Source organism: Wolffia australiana, chromosome 5 (assembly GCF_029677425.1).
Source record: "Wolffia australiana isolate 7733 chromosome 5, ASM2967742v1".
Lineage (NCBI taxonomy): Eukaryota > Viridiplantae > Streptophyta > Magnoliopsida > Alismatales > Araceae > Wolffia > Wolffia australiana.
The window spans coordinates 15,588,191-15,609,764 of NC_135839.1; the positions used below are offsets into that span (position 1 = coordinate 15,588,191).

The 21,574-nt window shown below is 39.1% G+C and overlaps 1 protein-coding gene across 1 annotated transcript; it reads right to left on the reverse strand.

Moving 5' to 3' along the window:
* Positions 1-1,818: 1,818 nt before the first annotated feature.
* On the reverse strand, positions 1,819-2,792 carry LOC144703795 (late embryogenesis abundant protein At1g64065-like). The gene has a single exon (XM_078576064.1). The coding sequence runs from the start codon at positions 2,683-2,685 to the stop codon at positions 2,026-2,028; it is 660 nt and encodes a 219-aa protein (XP_078432190.1). The 5' UTR covers positions 2,686-2,792; the 3' UTR covers positions 1,819-2,025.
* Between the last annotated feature and the right edge of the window lie 18,782 nt (positions 2,793-21,574).

Genomic DNA, 21,574 nt, shown 5'->3' on the forward strand with positions numbered 1-21,574 from the left:
GGATGAGAGAATGCTTCAGGAAATGGAAGGAAAATAAAGCGTATAAGAATGACTACCAATATAGCTCTTTTTGTTCGTAAAAAGCTTGAAATATTTTAAAAAATAAAAATATATAAAATATATATAGTGTTACAATCTAAGTGGTTTCTATTCATTATTGATATTCCATGTGGGTCTTTAGTTAGTGAGATTGAGAAATGAAGGTAGATCCAAGTAGGAAAGCTGAAGATTTATGGTATATCTCAATTTCTTCACAAATCTTCAGTTTGTATAATTAAGCTCAATCTTGTCAATTTTTGTATTATGAATGCACTAATGTTGCATTCAAATTAAATCCAAATCTCAATATATAAGAAACATAAACAGATTTCCCAATAATGGCACAAAGCTGAGTGTGTTGCACAGGAATAAAGAATTGATGATTAGATAAATTTGGTACAAATAAGGCTAGTCATTGAATCATAAAGGGCTGGAACAGAATATCTTTGTCTTGGAGCATTAATTTGGACATGCTGATCTCACTGAATTACACATATCGTGCACAAAGTCTAAGTAGACTTTTATGAGGCTCAGCCGATATGACTGATCTTTTTTTGAATGACTGGTTCTTTATGTATTTTAACTCATTCTCTCTCAGCCCCTAACTTCCTGTTTGAAGTTCACTAATAAAAAAATTCAAAAAGATAGTAAGACAAAACATCACAATCAGACTTCTAAATAATTTTGGAACCAATTTATTTGTATATTTTATGATTACTCTCCGGAATGTAATTTAAAATTAGACAACATCATTTGGTGTCGTAAATATTCTCATATTGAAAGGTTTGGCTCTATAAGGTCTAGATGTAGTATTAAAGTGTGAAACATTTTGAAAATATTATTTTTTGGAACAAATGAAGCCAAAATAGTTCCATTCATTGGAATAAAAATTATAATTTGAAAATTCTAGTGTTTTATGTTACTTTTTACATAAATAAATGGCTGATTATATTATCTGGTACATAAAAGTTTGTGCTGGAAGTATTCACATCCAGATAGAGTTTTAAATTCATATGTTTCTGTTTTAATATGTTAAAACTATAGTCATTTTTGAATTTGAAGAACCAAATTGTTAACTAGTCCATTTTAAGGTAAGCATTCAATATTTTGGATATTTCAACAAACTCCGGTAATTAAATTGAAAATATTTAATCTTTACTTGAATCTTAGGTTGTGTATTTGTATTTGTAATTGAAACTTGACTTATTTCCTTCAGTTGTCGGAGCACTGAACATGAGGATGTTGGATTGTGTCATAAATACATATGAATTTGATACAAAAATATTATTTTATTATTTTACTATTGTTTGAAGTTGTTGGGTAGTTAGAACACACGTTTGGAACGTCGTGCAGTAGAATGAAACTTTATAGTCTATTTTGGTAAAAAGTTTCCTAGATTTTTTGTGGGTCATAACCGTTGGAAATCCCATTGATTCGTCTATAAGATTTACTTATTAATATGATAATATATGTTCACATATATACGATGCCTTTTTTAAGTATCAAATTTGAGTGCGTCTATTATTGTAAGAATAGGATTAAGGGAGTTGAATATGTATGCTGCTTAAAACCAAATGTCTAGAGGTTAATCCTGTCTCAGTTATAGTGATGTGATCCAACAAGTCAACCCTATAGAGCACTTTATTTCTTTTTAAAAACACGATGGACGGGTCGATATGTTATGTTAATATGTACTACTTTCTTACATTAAGAATAAGCGCAAGCTCTCCTTGAGATCTCAAACCCAGTACTTCATGGACCAACTAAGCGAAAGGGATATGGCCAGAGTGTTCCGGAGAACACAAATAACATTAAACAAGATGTAGGAAACAATGATACACATCTTTACAGGGAGACGTCAAATCCCCTTTGATCTTACGTGCAGAGGCTAAACAGATCTTAAAACTCTAGTAACCTGCCGCCAACATTCCGATCATGGTGATCTCTCTCCAAACCTAAAAATCTAAAAAAAAAATTATGTTTTTTCTATCTGGTGCTCGCACCGCAGACCAGGTTACCAACGTCCTGCGTGTTCAGCGACAGGTCCAGGGTCATACGGCAGTTGATAAAAACGTTCAGCTTCCTCCTGAACATACCAAAGAGATTCACACGCCCAGTAATCTCCGTGAAGCTGGTAATATTCACAAATCCCTCCGGACCGTCAACCGTTACGTTCTGCGTCGTAATTGGCACGGTGACGTTCATTCTACGCGATTCCTCAGCGGAGACGAACCCTCCCGGAACTGAAGCGACGCCCACGACCTCCTCTCTGTACATGAACTTGGTGGTGCTGTTCGACATTCTGAAAGAAGCTTTGTTTGGGTTTTTAACCCAGACGTCGGCAGTCATCGTTGCGTTAACAGATGACGAATTAGAGCCGATTGCGGCTTTCAATCCTGTAACATGTATTCCAAGGATGGAGAGCTTCGGATCCTTCACTCGGAAGGCAGTAAGAGCGAGGATGAGCGCAATGAAGCCTAGAATTACGATTGAGACAATGATGCAACCGCAGCAGAAGATGATCCCTCGGCGCTTCGGAAGATAATCAGCTGCTCGCCAACCGCTGCCTTCTTCTTCATCGAAGGCGTTTATTGGGACGATGGTGGCGGAAGTTGCCCGGGTTTGCGTCTTATCCTTTCCCCCCATGAAGTTTGGAGCCACGAATAAGCCGCAAAAGAGAGGAAAACACGCACAGAAAGATGAGCTGCTCTATTGGAATCGTGAACGAGGCGTAGCGATGAGGATATCCTGGGGCTAAGTCATCGTTGATTTAACGTCCTTCTGATTTAACAACTCTTGATCAGGAGCTACGCGTTGAATTCTGGGGCAACGCGGGGTCAATGAACCGAGTTTTCGTTTGGGTCTCAAACCAGCGTTGATCAACGTGACTTGAACGCGGTAATTTGGATATCATTGTGTTGTGTATGTTACTCAGAATATCTATCTGGTCAACTCTCCGTGAGACTTTGTATTCAACGGGATCAACGCAGAACTTTCGATTTGATCGCCGTGATTGAAAGTTTCCGTCTGTTACCATGTTTTCTTCTTTCCCACCTTCATGAAGAGTGGACGCGAGTCGAGTGAGCAGTCAAACAAAATGGGCTGATTACGTCAACCCATTTTTTTGACCTAAGCAACCAATCGCGTATCACGCATGTTTATCCAAACGTCGCGTGACCCTCATGTTTATCCAAATTAAGGGTACATGTAAAATAAACTCATCTGTGTGAATATAAATGAATACAGCACCATGAATTACTTACTTACAACACGACTCAATCTTGTAAAGGTAAACGCGTGGACACCAAAATTATATTCGGTTCTAATTTAAAATTTCTTTATTGTCCCATGAATTCTCTGCAACCTCTTCAGTGTAAAACCCCTTCTTTCAATTTATGTAAGCGTTCGTATGTGACAAATTTATGCCAAACTCTTGACAAATGTTCTTAGTGTCATGGAATAATGACAAGTTAGAAGAATTTTGAAGTTGATCTTAATGTATTGTCCTTTCTATTTTTCTTTTCAAATTTTTTTTGCTGTATCATACTAGGTCAACTCCTGTTGTCCTGCATAATTGTCCTGCATCACCTAGTCACCTAACTAGGAGTTATGTTTTGAAAAGGGAGAAGAAAGGGGCTGCCCAAATATGGCTTGCGTGGGGCCCAAAAATGTCCCGTTCTGCTTATAATGATATTTAATATTTTCATAAAAATCCCTTATGGTCCAAGTATATTGATGATGGACGTCGTCGGTGATATCCTCCAACGGGTAATTCCGTACAATAATGAAACTGCCCCTTGACGTGACACGGGCAATGTTCCTCATCTTTAATTTTAGTAACTTGTATCTTCTCTTTCCTCCAACGCCTATATGTATTGGCCATTGTTTCAAGAAACAGTTAGGCAGTCATTATTCAGGTATTGAGTTTGTTTTTATCTGTTCTTGGAGGACTGCCCAGCCTCCCCTATCCCTTCTCCAACCCTACTGCCGCCGTCGCCGGTTCCCTTCCTCCCCGTCCTCTCTCCCCCTCTCCATCCCTCTCTCTCTCTCCTTCCCTCTTATCTCCCTTCTCTCTTCCCCTCTCTCTTCCCTTTCCCTTAGCCACCCAAGGCAGCCGTCCCAGGGTGCCCAAAGCAGACACCCTAGGCCACCCAGGGCTCCTACCCCAGACAGCCCAAGGCCGGCGCCCCAGGTTGCCCAAGGCCGCCTAGGGTAGTCCACCCAAGGCCGCCCAAGGCAGCCACCCCAGGCCGCCCACGGCCGCCGCCCCTAGCGGCCCAGGCCCGCCCGCACAAGGCTGCCCAAGGCAGCCACCCAGGCCGCCCAAGGCAGCCCGCCCTGGGCCGCCCAAGGCCGCCACCCCAGGCCGCCCAGGGCCGCCCACCCTAGGCCACCCAAGGCAACCACCCAGGCCGCCCAGGGTAGCCCGCCCTAGGCCGCCCAAGGCAGCCACCCGAGGCCGCCCAGGACAACCAGCCCTAGGCCACCCAAGGCGACTGCCCAGGGCCGCCCAAGGCCACCACCCTAGGCCGCCTAGGACAACCAGCCCTAGGCCGCCCAAGGCTACCGCCCAGGGCCATCCAAGACAACCGCCATCCTTGTGCTGCCCAAGGCACGCCATCCGCACCGATGCCCGCGCACGCCTACCCTGTCCGTGTCTGCTCATGCATCTCGCTTTGTGCCAGGGCCATACAACGCCCAGAACGCCCAGAGCTTCTCGTCCAGTGGGCCATTCAACGCCCGTAAATTGCCCAGTCTCGTCACGAACAGAATTCCCCGCATCCTCTTCACGCACTAAGGTGCCGAGGTACGCTTGAACTCTTTGGTGTCGATGTGTTCTTCGTTCAGTGTTCCCCGAGAATTCTCCACTGCCGACAGATTTGAGTTGATTTGGATTCCCTAAAATTCTCTCTCTATCGTGAGTTTCCTTCGCGACGTGAATTCGTGTATTGGATTTGGCATCGTCGCGGTGGTTGAAGACAGTACTCCCGCCCTCGATGAGGAACGGGACTGCACCACCAGTATTTCATCGGTTTTAAGTTCCAAATTTGATCACGTGGATTCTATGGTCTGTTTTATCCATCCATCCTATCCCGTCCAGTATCCTCCACCCGTTATCACCCTACCCGTCCCCATAGTCATCCTTTTCCCAGCTGTCCTGCATCAGGACAAGGGTCAGAAGGTCACCGCCGCTGTCATTGGTTGCCCGCCCTAGAGCTTGGAGCTCGACAAAATCCAATGAGTTAGGGCCTGCACATACATCCACCTAGGATCTCTACATCAAGTTGTTGATCTGTCTTTGGCGACGTGTCATGATGCGTGAAGGGCGTGCGTGCGTGGAGACGTGCGTGACGCAGGCTCGTTGACTAGATCCGGCGATGATGGCGGCATGTCTTCGGCGATCGTGTTGACTCCAGACGATGGTGGTGACGCGTCTGGTGTCGATGCATGGACGTCATCACCACCAGTTCGATTGGTACTCACACGTAACGGACAGGCTCGGCGCGTACCTAGAAATTCACTCAAGTCGTAATTTTTAGAATACAAGTGTCCCTCACCTATTCTATCCTGAGCGCGGTGGAGTGCAACCTGTTAGTTTAGGTGGCCAAGGAACAATCTAAGGGGGAAGGGGAGGGTGAATTAGGTTCTCTATTTATATATATATATATTAATTAGCCTAGGATTTTTCTACTTAAGAAATGAGGTAGAGCAAATGGAAGACACAGTTATCTTTTTTAGACAGCTTAGGCTAATCTTTAATGCTGTTCAGAGGTATCCATCCCAAGGTGATGATGTGCCCTAACCAAGTTTTTGTGAATGCCCCCCAAACCAATCACTTGAAAATAGGGCTGAACAAGGATACCAAGAAAAATAAAAAGTCTATGAAGCTTTATCGTCCTCAACCCCCAAAGGCTTCCGTGGAACGACGTTGCTAAATCTACTTCAACTTAGCCCCGGAAGCCTTCTTCTTATGGCCCCAAAAGCCTTGACCTGAGTGATCACAAAGATCTAGCAAAAACAGTAAATTTCTGAATAATGTATTGTCCTCAACAGCACTTAGTATTGATGGCTACTCAAAATAGTATCAATACAATGATCAATTTTAAGTATTTCAACAAGAAAACTTTTATTTCAAGATTTTATTAATTCATAGTTAAAGATTCATAAATCTAACTATGACTTCCCTTCAATAATACCTCCTTGTTTGTGGTCATCCTTTCTTCAGTCCTTTTCTCCTCCCTGTTTTTCGTTGGTTAAAATTCTCAATTGGTGTTTGACCTTTAATGCTTAAAACTCCATCATCTTTTTCAATCCTGCACCAAATGCAATGATTTTATTTGTAACAGTTCTGTAACACAAGTTTGCACAAATATTATCTCACACAAAGTATTAACAAACGAATCAGAGAAATCTCTAGAGATTAATCTTGCCACGTCCTTTGTTTACCGCTCGATTCCTCCATGTCAAGCTTCAAACCCCTGTAACTTTTTCCAAACTCGACCAAATGATGCGATCAAAATTTATTTGGTTTCTTATGGATGTTAGCAACAATTCATATGTCCAAAGCTCCAAATAAGTATAACAAATATGCTAATACTTATAAACTTATAACAGGGTCGAGGATGTGCGAAGCTCAGATCCCAGCCTTCTTTTCTTTGAAACTTGAAATACCCTGCACCCAAAATCATGATTTCAAGTTCTATGGACTTGGATTGATGTTAGCAACAAATGATCTCTTCAAAGAATGCTCCAAAACGGCTTGAAAATTGCTCCAGGACTTCAAAGATTTCTCTAGATTTTGGACTGAAATTTTCAAAGGGCCAGGAGAAGGGGGTTTGAAATTAGGGCTCAAAACTGCATATATGGACTTGGAAATCCAAAAGGCGCATAATGGTAATCTATCCTAAGTCCAACAGTCATATTCATTGATCATGATTAAGCAATATAAAATAATAATCATTTTCATTTTGATTTGTGATATTTACAATTTTGCACCAATTCAAAATACCTTTCAAGAGTTAAGATCAAATTTAACCGTAATGCCAAGAACTTGAGATTTAAAATAATATTAAACTTTTATATACGTTGAAAATTATATTTAAATAAAGATATAACCATTGGATAATAGTATGTTGATGTAATTAATTTCCATTAAATTATCTATGAATTCAGCTTTAAATACTCGAAGGTAGTAATTAAGATTTTGAACAAATTATTCAACAAATCAAAAGAAGATAAATTCACACAAATATCTGAACAGTGGTAAAGACTATGTTTATCTTCATTTCATAAAATTACAAGTCCTAATTACACGGTTTGACTTGTTCAGTATATGGTTAAACTAAGTAACCTTTTTAATATATCTAAGGCTCTTATTTTATCTTCACATACAATCAGTCAACCACTTGACGGAGGGCCTATTGTGCTTGATCACAATCCATATTGAGGCATGCATCACTTTGAACATTCACCAAAACACACATTATAACATTGTGTTAAAAATACCTTTAAAGCTTAATCTTCATAGCCAATAAGTATATTGAAGTAGATAAGTTAACTAGGGAGCAAGGGGAACGACGTACCTCTTCAGTGGTGTTGTCTTTCGTCAATGTACTCGTCGGTGCAACGGCTGGTGCGAGCAGGTGCAGTGGAGGCACGCCAGAGATGGTGAGGTGTCGCTTGACTGGCGGTGGGGTGCAGCGCACGAGACGATGCTGGAGAGCAAAAGAAAGGAACAGAGAGGTGCAGTGGCGAGGCAGCACAAAGGAATGGTCATTGCTCAATGGACACGACCTTAACAGTGGATCAGCGCGGGCGCAGCATGGGAGGTGTTGTCATTTGTGCAGAGCATGAGCAGCACGAGTGGCCCGTAGGCAGCGTTAGTGTCACGCTGATGGGCAGCACAGTCAGGCGGCTAGGGCACGAGGCGCGCAGTTGAGAAAGCATACACCTGGATGGCATGGGTTTGTCGCGCAAGCGTACCTAGACAGCGTGGACTTGTCACCACAAGGCGTGGAGCGCAAAGTGGGGTAGCTACATGGCTGAATAGAGTGAGGGACACAACAGCGCTGGCGTGAGCTGGCAGGAGGTGGCAGCGCTGATGTGCCGGCATCCATAACAGTGCATTGCAATGCGGGACCTCCACGGTGGCTAGCAGCATGGATGCGGTCACGCATGATGCTGCGTCTCGAGCAGTGGCCTGCACGCGGCATGATGTGCAGCCAATGGCGATTGGGTAACGCTGGTGCACAAGCAACAAGCGCGGCCGGCGGCACAAGGGCACGGCAGTGCAGCGGTCTGTTGAGTGGGACAACCGTGTTGGAGGTAGGGCGATTGGCTAGCACGGTGGCTGACGAGCCTACAGAGAGTAGAGGTCGTCGCACATATATGATAACCTAGGACTGGAACATAGTAACATATATGATAACCTAGGACAGAAATAAGTTGTGATTTAAGGTGAATTCAAAAAAATTCATTCGGGTGTGTTTAGGTTTATACAAACAGATTTTTAATTTTTCTTTCATTAAAATATAAAAAGGTATACAGAAAAAAAAGGCTGGATCCACGAACATGAAGGTATCCACAAAACTATAAATAACATAGTCTTGTTTTAATTGACTGGTGAGTTAATTATGAAGGGTCAATTAGGTCATTCAAATTTATTTACTCTAGTCTAGTTAGATATATGAAATAATTTTTTTATATCAAAGAATGAGATAGAGGATATCAATGACTTAGTTTTTTGATACAGCTTAGACAACTCCTTAACTCTATCTAGGGGTATCAAGATCAAGTTGATGATGAGCCCAAATCAAGATCGTGTGAATGCCTCACAAGTAAAACACTTAATTAAATGGCATAAATATAATAGTTATAAAGTAAATCCTGGTTGAGCTCTGTAATCCTTAACCTGAAAGTCTTTAATGAATTAATGATGATAACCTCTTACATATTAGGCCTTTAAGTGTTATCTTCTTCAGCTCATCAAATCCTTTAACTACTCGAACACTACAGTCTAATATGATACAACAAAATTGTATACATTAAATATTAAATAATCACGCATACGAAAAGAATTTCAAATAATCAGTAAGGATATTTGGAAAAAAGGTTATCTTAAATAATCAATAACTTTACATTCAATATTCTGCTAGAAATAATCAATAACGTTAACCGAAAAAAGGTGCCATTTTAATGTTTGGTCATGTATAACACGACAATAGAAAGGAATACATTTTTTTTACTTCTCTTCTAGGTAACTGTCTCCATTACTGTGATCTGTATCTCTTCTAGTATGTTGATGGAGATTTAAACTTTTTAAGGATCTAGTTCACCAACAGATGCAGACTTATGACAAATTGAGACTCCTTTTTTTAGACCTCGTTGAATTGCTTCTTAGGGTTCCCTAATCCCCTTGCATAGAACTTCAACAAATACTGTATCAAAAATTGTCAATAAACTATCCACAGATCCAGGAGAGAATAAATAATGAGCAGAAATCTATTTTATGATTTTCTATGTGATTCTTTCATAAATTGTCCTGCCAGTTCTGTACTCCTATTTTTCTATGTCTATTTCATGGTTTCCTATTTTTCCAGTAACTTCTTCAATACTGCATAAAATGGCACGATTTTAGATAATGCGTTTCATCTCAATGTTATCAAAAATACTCTACATAATTGATTGTCCTTCCTAAACCTTATTTAGCTCTGCATCAAATATTGGGATTCTAGTCGTCGTGAATTTTTATAGATGTTAGCTATTGATGAATTTAATTATGTCATAAAATAATCAGGGATTTGCCAGTAATTAAAGCATTATTTGCACATTATTTCCATATGTACCATTATTTGCATGCATTATTTCCATATTTACTAAACCCACTTGGTTCAGAGAATCAAGTGGATTAGATCTTACCTTTGATCTCAATGAGTACAGATGTGGATAAAATCCAACGAAGAAGGCACCTGATTAAGCAAGACTTACAAAATTTACAAGAAAAAGCCCAAGAAGCCCAAGAAGCTCAAGAAGCCCAAAAGGCCAAAGAAGCCCAAGAAGCCCAAAAGGCCCAAGAAGTCCAAGAGAGGAACCTATAAACAGCCCTTCAAGGAGTCATTTGGGGGCTGTCTGGAATATCTGCCTAAACAGGTTAGGGCTTGAAGGAGGAGAGTTCTGCAGACCCTCCAAGAGCTGATGAGCATTGGAGTTGGGGAGAAGAAGCAAGCTGAAGCATAACCAGAGCAAGACGATCACCACCTCGCCGTAAGGACCGTGACTCAAGGTTGGTGTGATTGATTTGGTTTCAGAGATTGTCCTCTTCTCTCTCTAAGACAATCTAGGTTTGGTTGGAAAGCATCAATCAGTGCATTTCCAGCATTTTCCAGCTGAAGTTGCTGTTTGTTTTAGTTAAACTGAAGTTTCTTATTCACATTGTTCTTGCGTTTCCTCGGTTCATCCCATTCAAGTTTCACAATTGTTCCACAGTTCTTTCTACTCCATTTTTATCTTCTTCACCAGAATTTCAAGCAAATCGCACCCACAGGCACAGTGCGCAGCTCTGCGCGTGCCAAGCCTAGCCCAACCAAGCTGCGCGAGGCTCAGTGCGCAGCCCAGCCGCGCGCAGCCAAGCAGCGTGCAGTTTTACCTTGCGCAGCTGAGCGGCGCGCAGCTAAGCCGCGCGACGCTCAGCGCGCAGCACAGCCGCGCGCAGCTAAGTCGCGCGACGCTCAGCGCGCAGCTAAGCCGCGCGCAGCCGAGCAGCGTGCAGCTAAGCTGTACAAGCTGAGCAGCTGCACGTTTGCTCTGTCCTCATTCCAAGGTTACAGGTACAAACCTGTAATTGAGGAGTGACAGGCATAAGCCTGTAATTGATTACGAAGTCAAATTCAAACCAATTCTGCTGAAGATTAATTTTTCTGCACCCAATCTTCTGAAGGAACTCTATAAATTTCATTGAGATTAATCTATAAAGTATTTACTGAAGGTCATTCCACAGAATTTTACTGAGGATCTTTGCATCTCTAGTTGGAATAACTTATCAGGATTGGATATCATGAACTAAATCTAAAAGAATTACTATTACTTTACCTGCTCCTTGTGGATCGACACCTTACTCGCCCTTAGCCTGTGAGGTTAATTTTAATTGTTGACTAATCAGTAAAAACCACATAATTTGAGATTATCAACTATAACCTTAAAGTTGAATCAAAATTCAAAAGAAATAACAAGAAAATTGTCAATTGGGAATCAAGGTCGTCGACACCATAAATTATTGAGTTACAGTATTCTTCCCCTTATAACTTCTTCAATCCTATCTCAAACGCAGGATTCAGGCTTCCATGGATTTTATGCATTTTAACTTTAACCTTGAAGTTTTAAAAAGTTTCAAAAAAGATACCCAAATGATAATCTTCAGGCCAAGGTGGTTGATGGCATGGATTCTAGGTGGCAATATGTTTCTCCTTGTAACTTCTTCAATCCTATATCAAACGGCAAAGTCTATAATTATTGTGTAACAACTTTATCATTGTCTTCATAACCCATTAATGGTAAATATAATAATTGCATTTCCTCAATGATTTTGTTTTTGGGAAAATACAAAATTGACACCAATAAACTTAATAAAAGTTATTATAGATATCTGAAATCATGTGTTTCAAAACAAATTAATTATGACATACAATATTATTTCAGGTATAATTATCTAAGCTAAATGGAGATGTCAATGTTTGCCATCATGTTTCAATGGCCAAATGGTGACGAATTCAGAAAACTACTTGACCAGTGACATAAACACTGGTTTAGGAATCTGTCATTGAAATTGGGAGGCATAACTCGATGGATTTCCTGTTGACCGCATGGTTAAATAATCAAATGTATGTATATCCAAAAAGGTATTCAGCCAATGCACGTGTGAGTTGCAAGATTTGAACCCTGGAAAGTTGGTTATCTTCATATGCATAATTCTTGATATACATAATAAATTATGACGTAATTTAAACCCTTTAGATGAAGGTTAAATTTCCAATATTCAATTTTAACATTCAAAGCACGTACCTAGGCAGTTTATTAAATAGCTGATGGGGGACCATCGCACCAGCGAGGCCACGGGATGCCAACAATTTCACCGCGCAGTTCAAGCTGACGTCTATGACCCCAACTTCAAGCACACACCATAGCGACAGGCCGTGATGAATTATTTTTATTTCCATGTATTTTGATTTTCTGAATTGTTGGATAGGCCTTCATGTTTGGGCCTTGCCCATTATCACTTTTGGTTTATTTTCTTTGATGTAGATTATGGGGAAATCTCTCATCACGAGACAGCTTCCCCTTGTACAGCCCAATTGGGCATCCTCCCTACTCTTTATAAAGGGAGCAAGCCCAAAGAAGCCTTGGAGTTCATTTTGAAAATTTGAAAGTCTTCCTCATTTGGGCTCCTGCCTCCTCCCTTTGGGAGTTTCCTTGATCATTTTTTAGAATAAAATTCCAGGAAGCCGCACGTCGCCACAATGCCAGATTCACCGTGTTGAAGCATGAGTCTGTGGAAGAACGACATTGCCGCCATTATCACTTCTTGATCGACTTAACCATTTCTTAGAGCTTCTTGGAGCAGATTGAAGAAGACGCCCTCTCTATGAATGCACAACCTTCAAGAAGCACGCCCTGACCACCTCACTGCTTGCCATTGCCATGGTTCCATCCCAGACGATCACTTGGCCCCCTCACCAGCCAAAAACCTTTCAGCCGCCAAGAAAACCCTCCCTCAGAGTCTTCCTGGCCGAGCCCTCACTCAAGCGCTATTCCTTGCACGCCTGCAGTCTGTCAGTTCTTGTGCCCCGCGCTCACGCACCGTCCCGTTCGCATCACCCACGCACCTCTGTGCCCCTTGCGGCTGCGCAGCTCCACGCTCTTCTGCGGCCCCGTTCACCCACGTGCTTGTATCGCGTACCGGCACGCTACTACTCTCACGTGCCTCTGCATCCGTGTGTCACCACTCCCGCAAGCTCGTGCGGGCCGGCAACCCCGCCCGCACCTGCAAGCCCATGCACGTCAAAGCACCATTAGTCCTGCCCGTGCCCCTCTCGTGCATGCACGTGCACCAGAGCTTACGCGCCAGTTTGCCCAAGCTCCGGGTTGCTCGATCATAGCTCGTGCCTTCTCACACAATGCTCGTTCCTAGTGTGGCCCTTTGCATTCACGCTCCAGCACAGCCAGTCCATTTCCCAGCACACCTAGCATAGCCACGCCCAACACTCATCAGTCCTGATAGCCAAGATTGCTTGCATCTCCTGTGTATCACTCCTTTATGCATCCAGCCCACCCGCGATGGAACTCCGGCAACATCCATCTCTGTCTTCTAAAACGTATTGATCGTCCTCTTGACGGACTTCTGGGTCGACAACCCCACTAGGTTTTATCAACTCTCCTCATCTCTAGTAATATTATTGTTTTTTTATGTGACTTCTCCCTCTATTTTGCTCCTCTGCCAGGTTTTAGTGACGAATTATAGAAATAGACACCTTCGCTGAGGGGTAGCATTTTTCTTGAGATAGAAACTGGGTATATTAGCAGAAGAGGTTGAGGATCCCCCTGGGCACTTCGTTGTCCCCCACCCACAGACGTCTACCTGATCCCTTTGGGTCATTGGGAGTTTGGTCGTGATGGCCCACTCCCGGAACTTTCGTCGAAAGATATTCTAAATCGCCAATATGAAGCTTATCTCTCATTGTATTTTCTCAAGCTCACTGCGTTAATACATTCACCCGTTCAATTACCGACTGCCCTGTGTTGAAACAACAATCTCGGCGCTCATCGTGTTACATTAATAGCACTAAGTTTTGATTTTTCAAATTCAAATACTTATGTAAGATGCTTCATTTTATATGTGAATTGTCTGGTTATTAACTATCTTGTATCTGGGTAAGACAAGTTCTGGATTTAAGCTATCTTTTAAGAGTACAGGCTGGAAATAGAGTTTAGATGAACAGATGAATAGCTAAAAATTACCCGTAGAGCCTTTTTGTTAGACCAGTTAGGGCCAAAGATGGTGTTCACCTTTTCTTCTCCATATTAGGGAATTAGAATCCTTCCTCTCTCTACATAACACCCTTGAGAAATAGTTTAACCATATAAACAGTTGCACAATAGCAGCTAAAACAAGGTCTGGGATAAAATTCAAGTACAAGGTAGAAGGCGTGGAAGAAAAGTTACAATAAAGGACTCCTACTGTCCTTAGTGCTTGTATCTAATTATAGAGAAGGGGGGAGCTTTAAACTCTTGAATCTATCCTTGTTTCACACTTATAGATCTGGATCGTCCCGGACATGGACGAAGGACAGGACAGGATGAATTTTGTCCCATCCTATGTCCGACATTAGCTCAGGGACGAAGGACAGGACTGTTTTTCATCCACTGACAAAAAATCCGTCCCGTCCAGTCCTCCCGGGATGAATTTTCGTTCCAAAATTTGTCCCAGGATGTAAAAACACATTTTATATTTTTAATATATTATAATAGGTTATAATATATTATGAATTGTACTAGCAAGACCACATGGCAACATCTCAACCGTCGGATGTGAATCCGGCCATTTTCTGTCCCGATTCGTCCGTCCATCATCCGGAGACCTGTAGAGGGACAATTTTTTCGTCCCACGGGATAAAAACCGTCCCATCCAATGGTCCCCAAACAAATTTTCATCCCAAAAGTTGTCCTTATCCTCGGATGGGATGATTTTTTCATCTAGGGATGAAAAAATCATTCCGTCCGCATCCCTGAACTATATTCACACTCATTATCTGATATGAAATTACCTTCTAAAATAAAATTATGTTGTTAGTTACAAAAATAAACCTCATTTTGAATTGGTGTGTATCAAAGGATAAGTTGGATCTTTATCCTTCTCCTTGAATACTGGGCCTCCCGTTACAATCTATTTAATAACTTCAGTGTCTTGTATCTCATATTTCAATCCAGAACATGATATTTTATCTACCCAATTTTTGCAATTCGGAAAAGCTCACAAAATCTTTTAGGTTAACTCACTTGATTCAAGCATTGAGTGACTTAGTCTCTTAAGCCAATAAATTTGATAAATTAGGAATGATAAAGTAAATTTGAAAAAATTGCATCTCTGAAAAATTTATTTTGTACCCTCTATTTGATTTTTTACATTTATGGTGATAGCAGACTTTGCAATGGAATGTTAGTGTTATTTTACCAACCATCTCCCTTGTATCAAAATTCTAGAGTTAAAAATTATGCATTTCAATTTAACATTTATTTCAACATATTCAAATCGGTTTATAATTTAGTTCAGATAATTCATAACATGTTGATCACTTGTAAAAACCTTATTAATGTTTTGATGATGGATAATGATTCTTTAAACTAAACTAGTTTACTTTCATGAATTAGAAAAATCCACTTTACGAAATTGTAAGTATTTTTAGGATAATGTAATATCAGTCATTGAATAGCATGGTAACACTTTAAATTTTATTAGGTTCCGTAACTAATATAATTTTAATTATCGGGAACCATAACATATGGCTGTTAAATTCATCAACTTTACTTAATTTGGATTATAAGCTGAAATACATATCCTGTTCATGACTAAATGGTATGGAAAATACAATAAATGCAATAGGACAAAAAAAACAAGTTCAAAGTAATTTAGCTGCTACAATTAGGACAGTAGGTGTTCTTTTGTAAAAGAGTTTATGCTATACAAACCCCTAGGTGGTTTTTATACCTGATTTTAATTCGGATTGACTGAAGTCATGATTTTTAAATCCTCCTTATATCTTACGATAAGAACTTAGATCTAATGGTAATCCTTTATTTGCTTAGTTAAATTTAAATTATTATATATGTGTATAATTAAGAGTTTTTGTTCGTAAGGTGTAATCTACGACAGTCAAGGAAAAATGTTCTTGAAAGTTTAATCACTCAAAACTAGGCAACTGTGTGAAGTTAATTATGGTTCACCTATGTAGGGAATGACATCATGGATAGGGTAGACAGCTAAGAGTAATCCTAAATTCTATTTGGAGTATCCAGCTCTAGGTGTTGATGAGCCTTAATAAAGTTTTTGTTCGTCCTTCCAAGTAAATACTTGAAAATAAGGTATAACAATGGTACCACTAAAATATTTTTTATGAAGATATGACTTCCTCGACCCCCAAAATCTTCAACTGAGCAGTAATGCGTGACCTGTTTTTAATTTGCCCTAAAAAGCGTTCATCTATTTGACCCCAAAACTTTAATTCAGTTCCCTTAATATTTATTTAATCCCAATAATCACATTATGTAGATAAGTTTTTGTCTGATATATTTTCAAGCAAATTCAATAATAAATAATGATTGAATGTTCCAATGGAACAAAAATTCAATATCAACTCATGTATAAAAAAATGATCCAATATATATTTCCTTTACTTATCCCCTAACTCTTATCTAATTATCTCCATCTTCTATTTTATTTTGATGTGGATTTTATCTTTCTCACCATCCAATTCACAATTAGTTAAAGATGTATGAAATAGCAATTCTTTGTTTGAAACTTTGTTGGAGTACTTCTGGATTCTTCCTCCAATTAGCCACTAGTTCAAGCTGTGATAAATAAGAATGCTTCAGTTGAAGCTATGCTTGAGTATTTCTGGATGCTTTTCGATTCCCCAATAGTTAAAGTTGTGTAAAATAACAATTCTTTGTTTGAAACTACGCTGGAGTAATGCTGGATGCTTCCTCCTCTTCCATGTAACATTTAAAATACTGCATTAAAAATTATGAATAAATTATTCAAATATTTGGGATAATCTAAAGGGAAAGATGAAGTTGATAATTTAATGATTCATTGAGCGAATATCCTTTAAATTGTCTCGCAGAATTGGAACTTTCTTTATATACATGATTTTAAAAATATACCATATGGCAGTGCAATTTGAAACACAATAAGGAAATTTTGAGGAAGCGACTTATTTGTCTCATGTTATATTCTCTGAATGTTAAAAAAAATCTGATGTGCATACATGGCCTATCATCCTTTGAGGAAAAAGAGGACCTCGTATCCTCCGGATGTGTAAACCCCATGGATGTGGCATGACTTCAACTTCCTAGTGGTTACAATGATTTCTTTCTACAACCCAGATGACAAGGGGCCTCGTGACATTTGTGGAAAGCAGAGATGTGTTGGTATGGATATTTGTGATGCATTTTCAAGTCACACATATTTTTTGTTCTCATTTTTTATACTTGGTGCGGAAAAATAATTCGTTTTTTAAGCATAGACTGAAAATAATGTGACCAATTGTAGCGAATCAAATTCGAGAAGTTCAAACCTAATAAATTATCTGGTAGTGTCATTGACAAATAGAAATAAAATCTTAACCAACTGAATGTCATTATTATCCCAATTTAAATCTGGACAAGAAGATGGATGTGATTTTTTTACAGCAGCTTCATATTTCTCCCTTTCTATGCCTATGCTCTTGGCTCCATAGTGATTATAAAATTTTGTTTGAAGTTGATTACTGGAATTTGGGGAAATTAATTCCTTGGTATATTGGGTTTTTCAACATATGCAACAGAGAAGACACGCTTGCCTGCATATGAAAGTCGGCATGCTCTTGGCAGAACGTAAGGACCTATGGTAAGTAACTTGCTTCACATCATCTCATTGTCGTCATCATTAATTGGTGCTATCTCACCATTTTATCCCATTATTTCCAATCTCTTTCATTACTTCATATATAATCCATTTTACACTATTCCATCATCGTGCATTTATCATACAGATCTAGTCACTAACTAACAAGGAAATAGGTTTTAAGAAGTAACATATAAACTTTTTTATTGATGGTAGAAGATTTACTTAGTCTTGAAGGCTTCTAACGAAACAATGATACATAGATAACACCACAATGTACAAAGAGAAAAATACTTATGCATGTCTCACCTTTTATCCTATCCATTATGTTCCAACTCCAATGGTAAATGGCACGGTTTTCCAGATATCAACCTAAAGGGGGACATTCCTAAGGGTGTTTTGTAGGCTGTTCTATAGGCCCATAACGCTGCATTTACTTTGTATGGCCAATCTTTCCCATTGGACTTTACAATTTTTTGAAGGATTTTTCATAATTTCCCTGTTACATAATTCAACCTGCTCGTTAGCCTGGTGGTTACTCTATGTTTTACACAATATTTTTTCAAAAGATATCTAAAATTAAAATTTAAAATTTACAAAATGTGACCCCCCATTACTAATTATAGCCATAGGGCATTCATATCTGCAAAAGATCTAAGTCTCCACAAAATCAGCGACAACTTTACTGGTGTTGGTCCTAAAGGCTATGGCTTCTACCCACTTTGAGTCATAGTCTACAACCATCAAAATATATGCATATCCATTAGAATTAGGAAATGGTCCCATGAAATCAATGCCCCATAAATCAAATATTTCTACTTCTAAAATAGGTTTTAGAGGCATGTGATCTATCAATATTTGTGGATGCTTGACTTGCTATAAACATTTCAAATAAAAATCATGTGCATCTTTAAATAGGGTTGGCCAATAAAACCCACTTTCCATCACCTTATGGGCTGTTACTTTAGCTGAATAGTGACCTCCTCCCGGGTCGGAATGGCAGAATTTCAGAATGCTGTTCTGTTCTCCTTCAGGTACGCATCTTCTAAAAATTTGATTAGCTCCTTGATGGAATAGCTCGGGTTCTTCCCATAAGTAATCTCGTGTGTCCTTGAAGAACTTCTTTCTCTCATTGTAGCTCCATCTTGAAGGGACCCTTCTTGTCAGAAAAAAAATGACAATGTTTGCAAACCGTGGAACATTTCCTGTCTGGATGGCCAGAATTTGCTCATCTAGAAATGCTTCATGGATAAGTGAGGGATCATTTACTTTGACCCTAGAAAGATGATCACCAACATAATTTTCAGAAAACCCTTTTTATCTTTAATTTCTATTTCAAATTCTTGTATAATAAAATCCACCTAATGAGCCTAGGTTTAGCTTCTTTTTTAGGCAAAAGATATTTTAATGTTGCATGATCAGTGATAAGCCAAAAATAGGGGTAGAAATTATGCAGTTTTAGCCCCTGTCGTTGTGAATTTTGGCTTATGCAATAAAATTTATAAAAACTCTACTTAAGATGTGTAGTGATAAGTACGAGTGTCGTCCAAGGGAAGCTAGTAAGGAATTCAATTTGATGATCTTCTTGGTAGTTTAACCCTAATTAGAGTGAATTTGATCTTCAATGAGGACCAACTCACCCTAATTAGAAGAGAAGTTTAGAAGGGGGGGTAGAAGAGATGAGATGAATAGAAGAGATTGGGAGCTCTAAATTGGCTTCTTTGATCCAAATAAAAGGATCAAAGAGGTCAAATAGAGAGGTTGAGAGGGAAATTTAAATTTGAGTTTGGTTGGTTTTGTAAGTTTGATAATTCAGAAATGAAATGGCGGTAATTTAATCTCCTAAAAATTAAATCTTTTTTTTTAGAGTTTTTCTTTGGGAATGCAGTTGAATGCCTAGTTAAATCCCTCAAATTCTCCTCTCAATCCTAATCAGGGCTTGTACATGCCGCTCAAGCCAAGCGATTTAGAAGTTCAGATCAGAATTAAGAAGAAGAAACAAGAAATTGAACTAATTTCATTCAAAATGCACAAAAATCCAAATACAATGAAAGGGAAATGTACCAGATAGGTTGATCCAGGCTGGGGCTCCTCTCTGTCTTGTAGTTGTGACAGAGAACCATCAAGAATGAGCTCCCCCTCTTGAAATTTAGCTTTTATACTTAGGTTATATGGTAAAAATTACCATTTTACCCCCGTTTAGTAATTAATATTTATCTATCAATATTCTAAATCTGAATGATCCAACCATACAGATAGAAAGAGGGGATCAAGATGAACAGATCCATAAAAAAATCACCTCAATCGGACTTCAGGATCAAAAGTTATTAATAAATCAATTTTAAACCAATTTAATCTATTGGATTTAAAATTGATTTATTTATTCATTTCGTTTTTAAACACGCCATGACGTGTCACTGTCTCATCGGCTGGCGCATTTTGAATCCTTCTTTTTGCAGAAAAGTCCTTAAAACGTCTGGAATTGATGTTGGACGCCGCCCAAAAGTAATTGTGTATATGCCCCTGCCGCACTCTCTCTCCTCTGGTTTCTCCTAAAAATATTAAAATATATATTAAATAATTGCAATAAAACCCTAGAAGATTTTAAATTACATCTTTTCGCCTGCAGTGGCGACCGAGAGCTATTTTCAGGGTCTTTTTGCAACTAAACTTTGCAAAAAGGCCCTTCAAAGTTCGAAAATGATATAAATACTTTTTTTTATAAATATACCTTTTTTCCTTAGAATAAATACATTTCCTTTTCAAATAAATCTCAGAAAAATCCTAAAAATTCGTAAAAAATTCTAGAAAATTCTAGAAAATTCTAGAAAATTCACTGATTCATCCCCATGCTGATAAATGTCAAAATTAAATATTAAACTTGCCATTTTCATTCAAAAATAGTTATTTCGAGCTTCCATAAATCCTTTAAAATTCATAGAATGAACAGAAAATTAGGGAAAAATCAGAAATCACTTGAAAACACTATTTTCATGTAAATATACGATGACAACCCCATTTTAAGCTCTTTAAATGCATAAACTTGTGCTAATAACATGTAATAAAGACAGAATTTAGGGTGTTATCAATCAGTATAGACAATAATTTTAGTACAAAGCAAATAAGATCAAAATTTTTCAAAAAGCACAAATTACAGCTAGCAGTTCTTTTTCTATGGTAGAGTAATTGAGTTGCGCATCAATCAAAGTCCTGCTAGCATAATATATGGCCACAGGTTTATTCTCTTTCCTCTGTCCTAAGGCTGCCCCTACAGAAAAACCTGAGGCATCACACCCGATTTCAAATGGCAAGCTCCAATCTGGAGTTTGCAAAATAGGTGCGTGTGTGAGGGCCTTCTTCAGCTATTCAAAAGAAGAAATAGCATTTTTATCCAAAATAATTTCATTCGTTTTACTAGAGAGGAAATTAGTAAGAGGTTTTGAAATTTTAGCAAAGTTTAGAATGAACCTCCTATAGAGACCTGCATGGTCAAGGAACCCTCTAAGGGTTTTTAGATTTGTGGAAAGTGGAAGGCCTAGGATGACTTCTATTTCTGCCTTGTCCACTTCCAGTCCACGATTGTTGACCATGTGCCCCAATACCACCCCCTCCTGTACCATAAAATGAGATTTTTCCAATCTTAGCACAAGGTTACTTTCAATGCCTCTTTGAAGAACTTTAATGATATTTAGAAGGATATTTTCCCAGGAACCTCCAAATAGATAAAAATCATCCATGAATGTTTCTAAACAATCACCTACAGTTCATGCATCTTTGGAAGGTGGTTGGAGCATTACATTAGGCCAAAAGGCATGCGCCTAAAGGCATATGTACCTACGGGGCTAGTGAAAGTTGCTTTCTCTTGATCATCAGGATGAATGT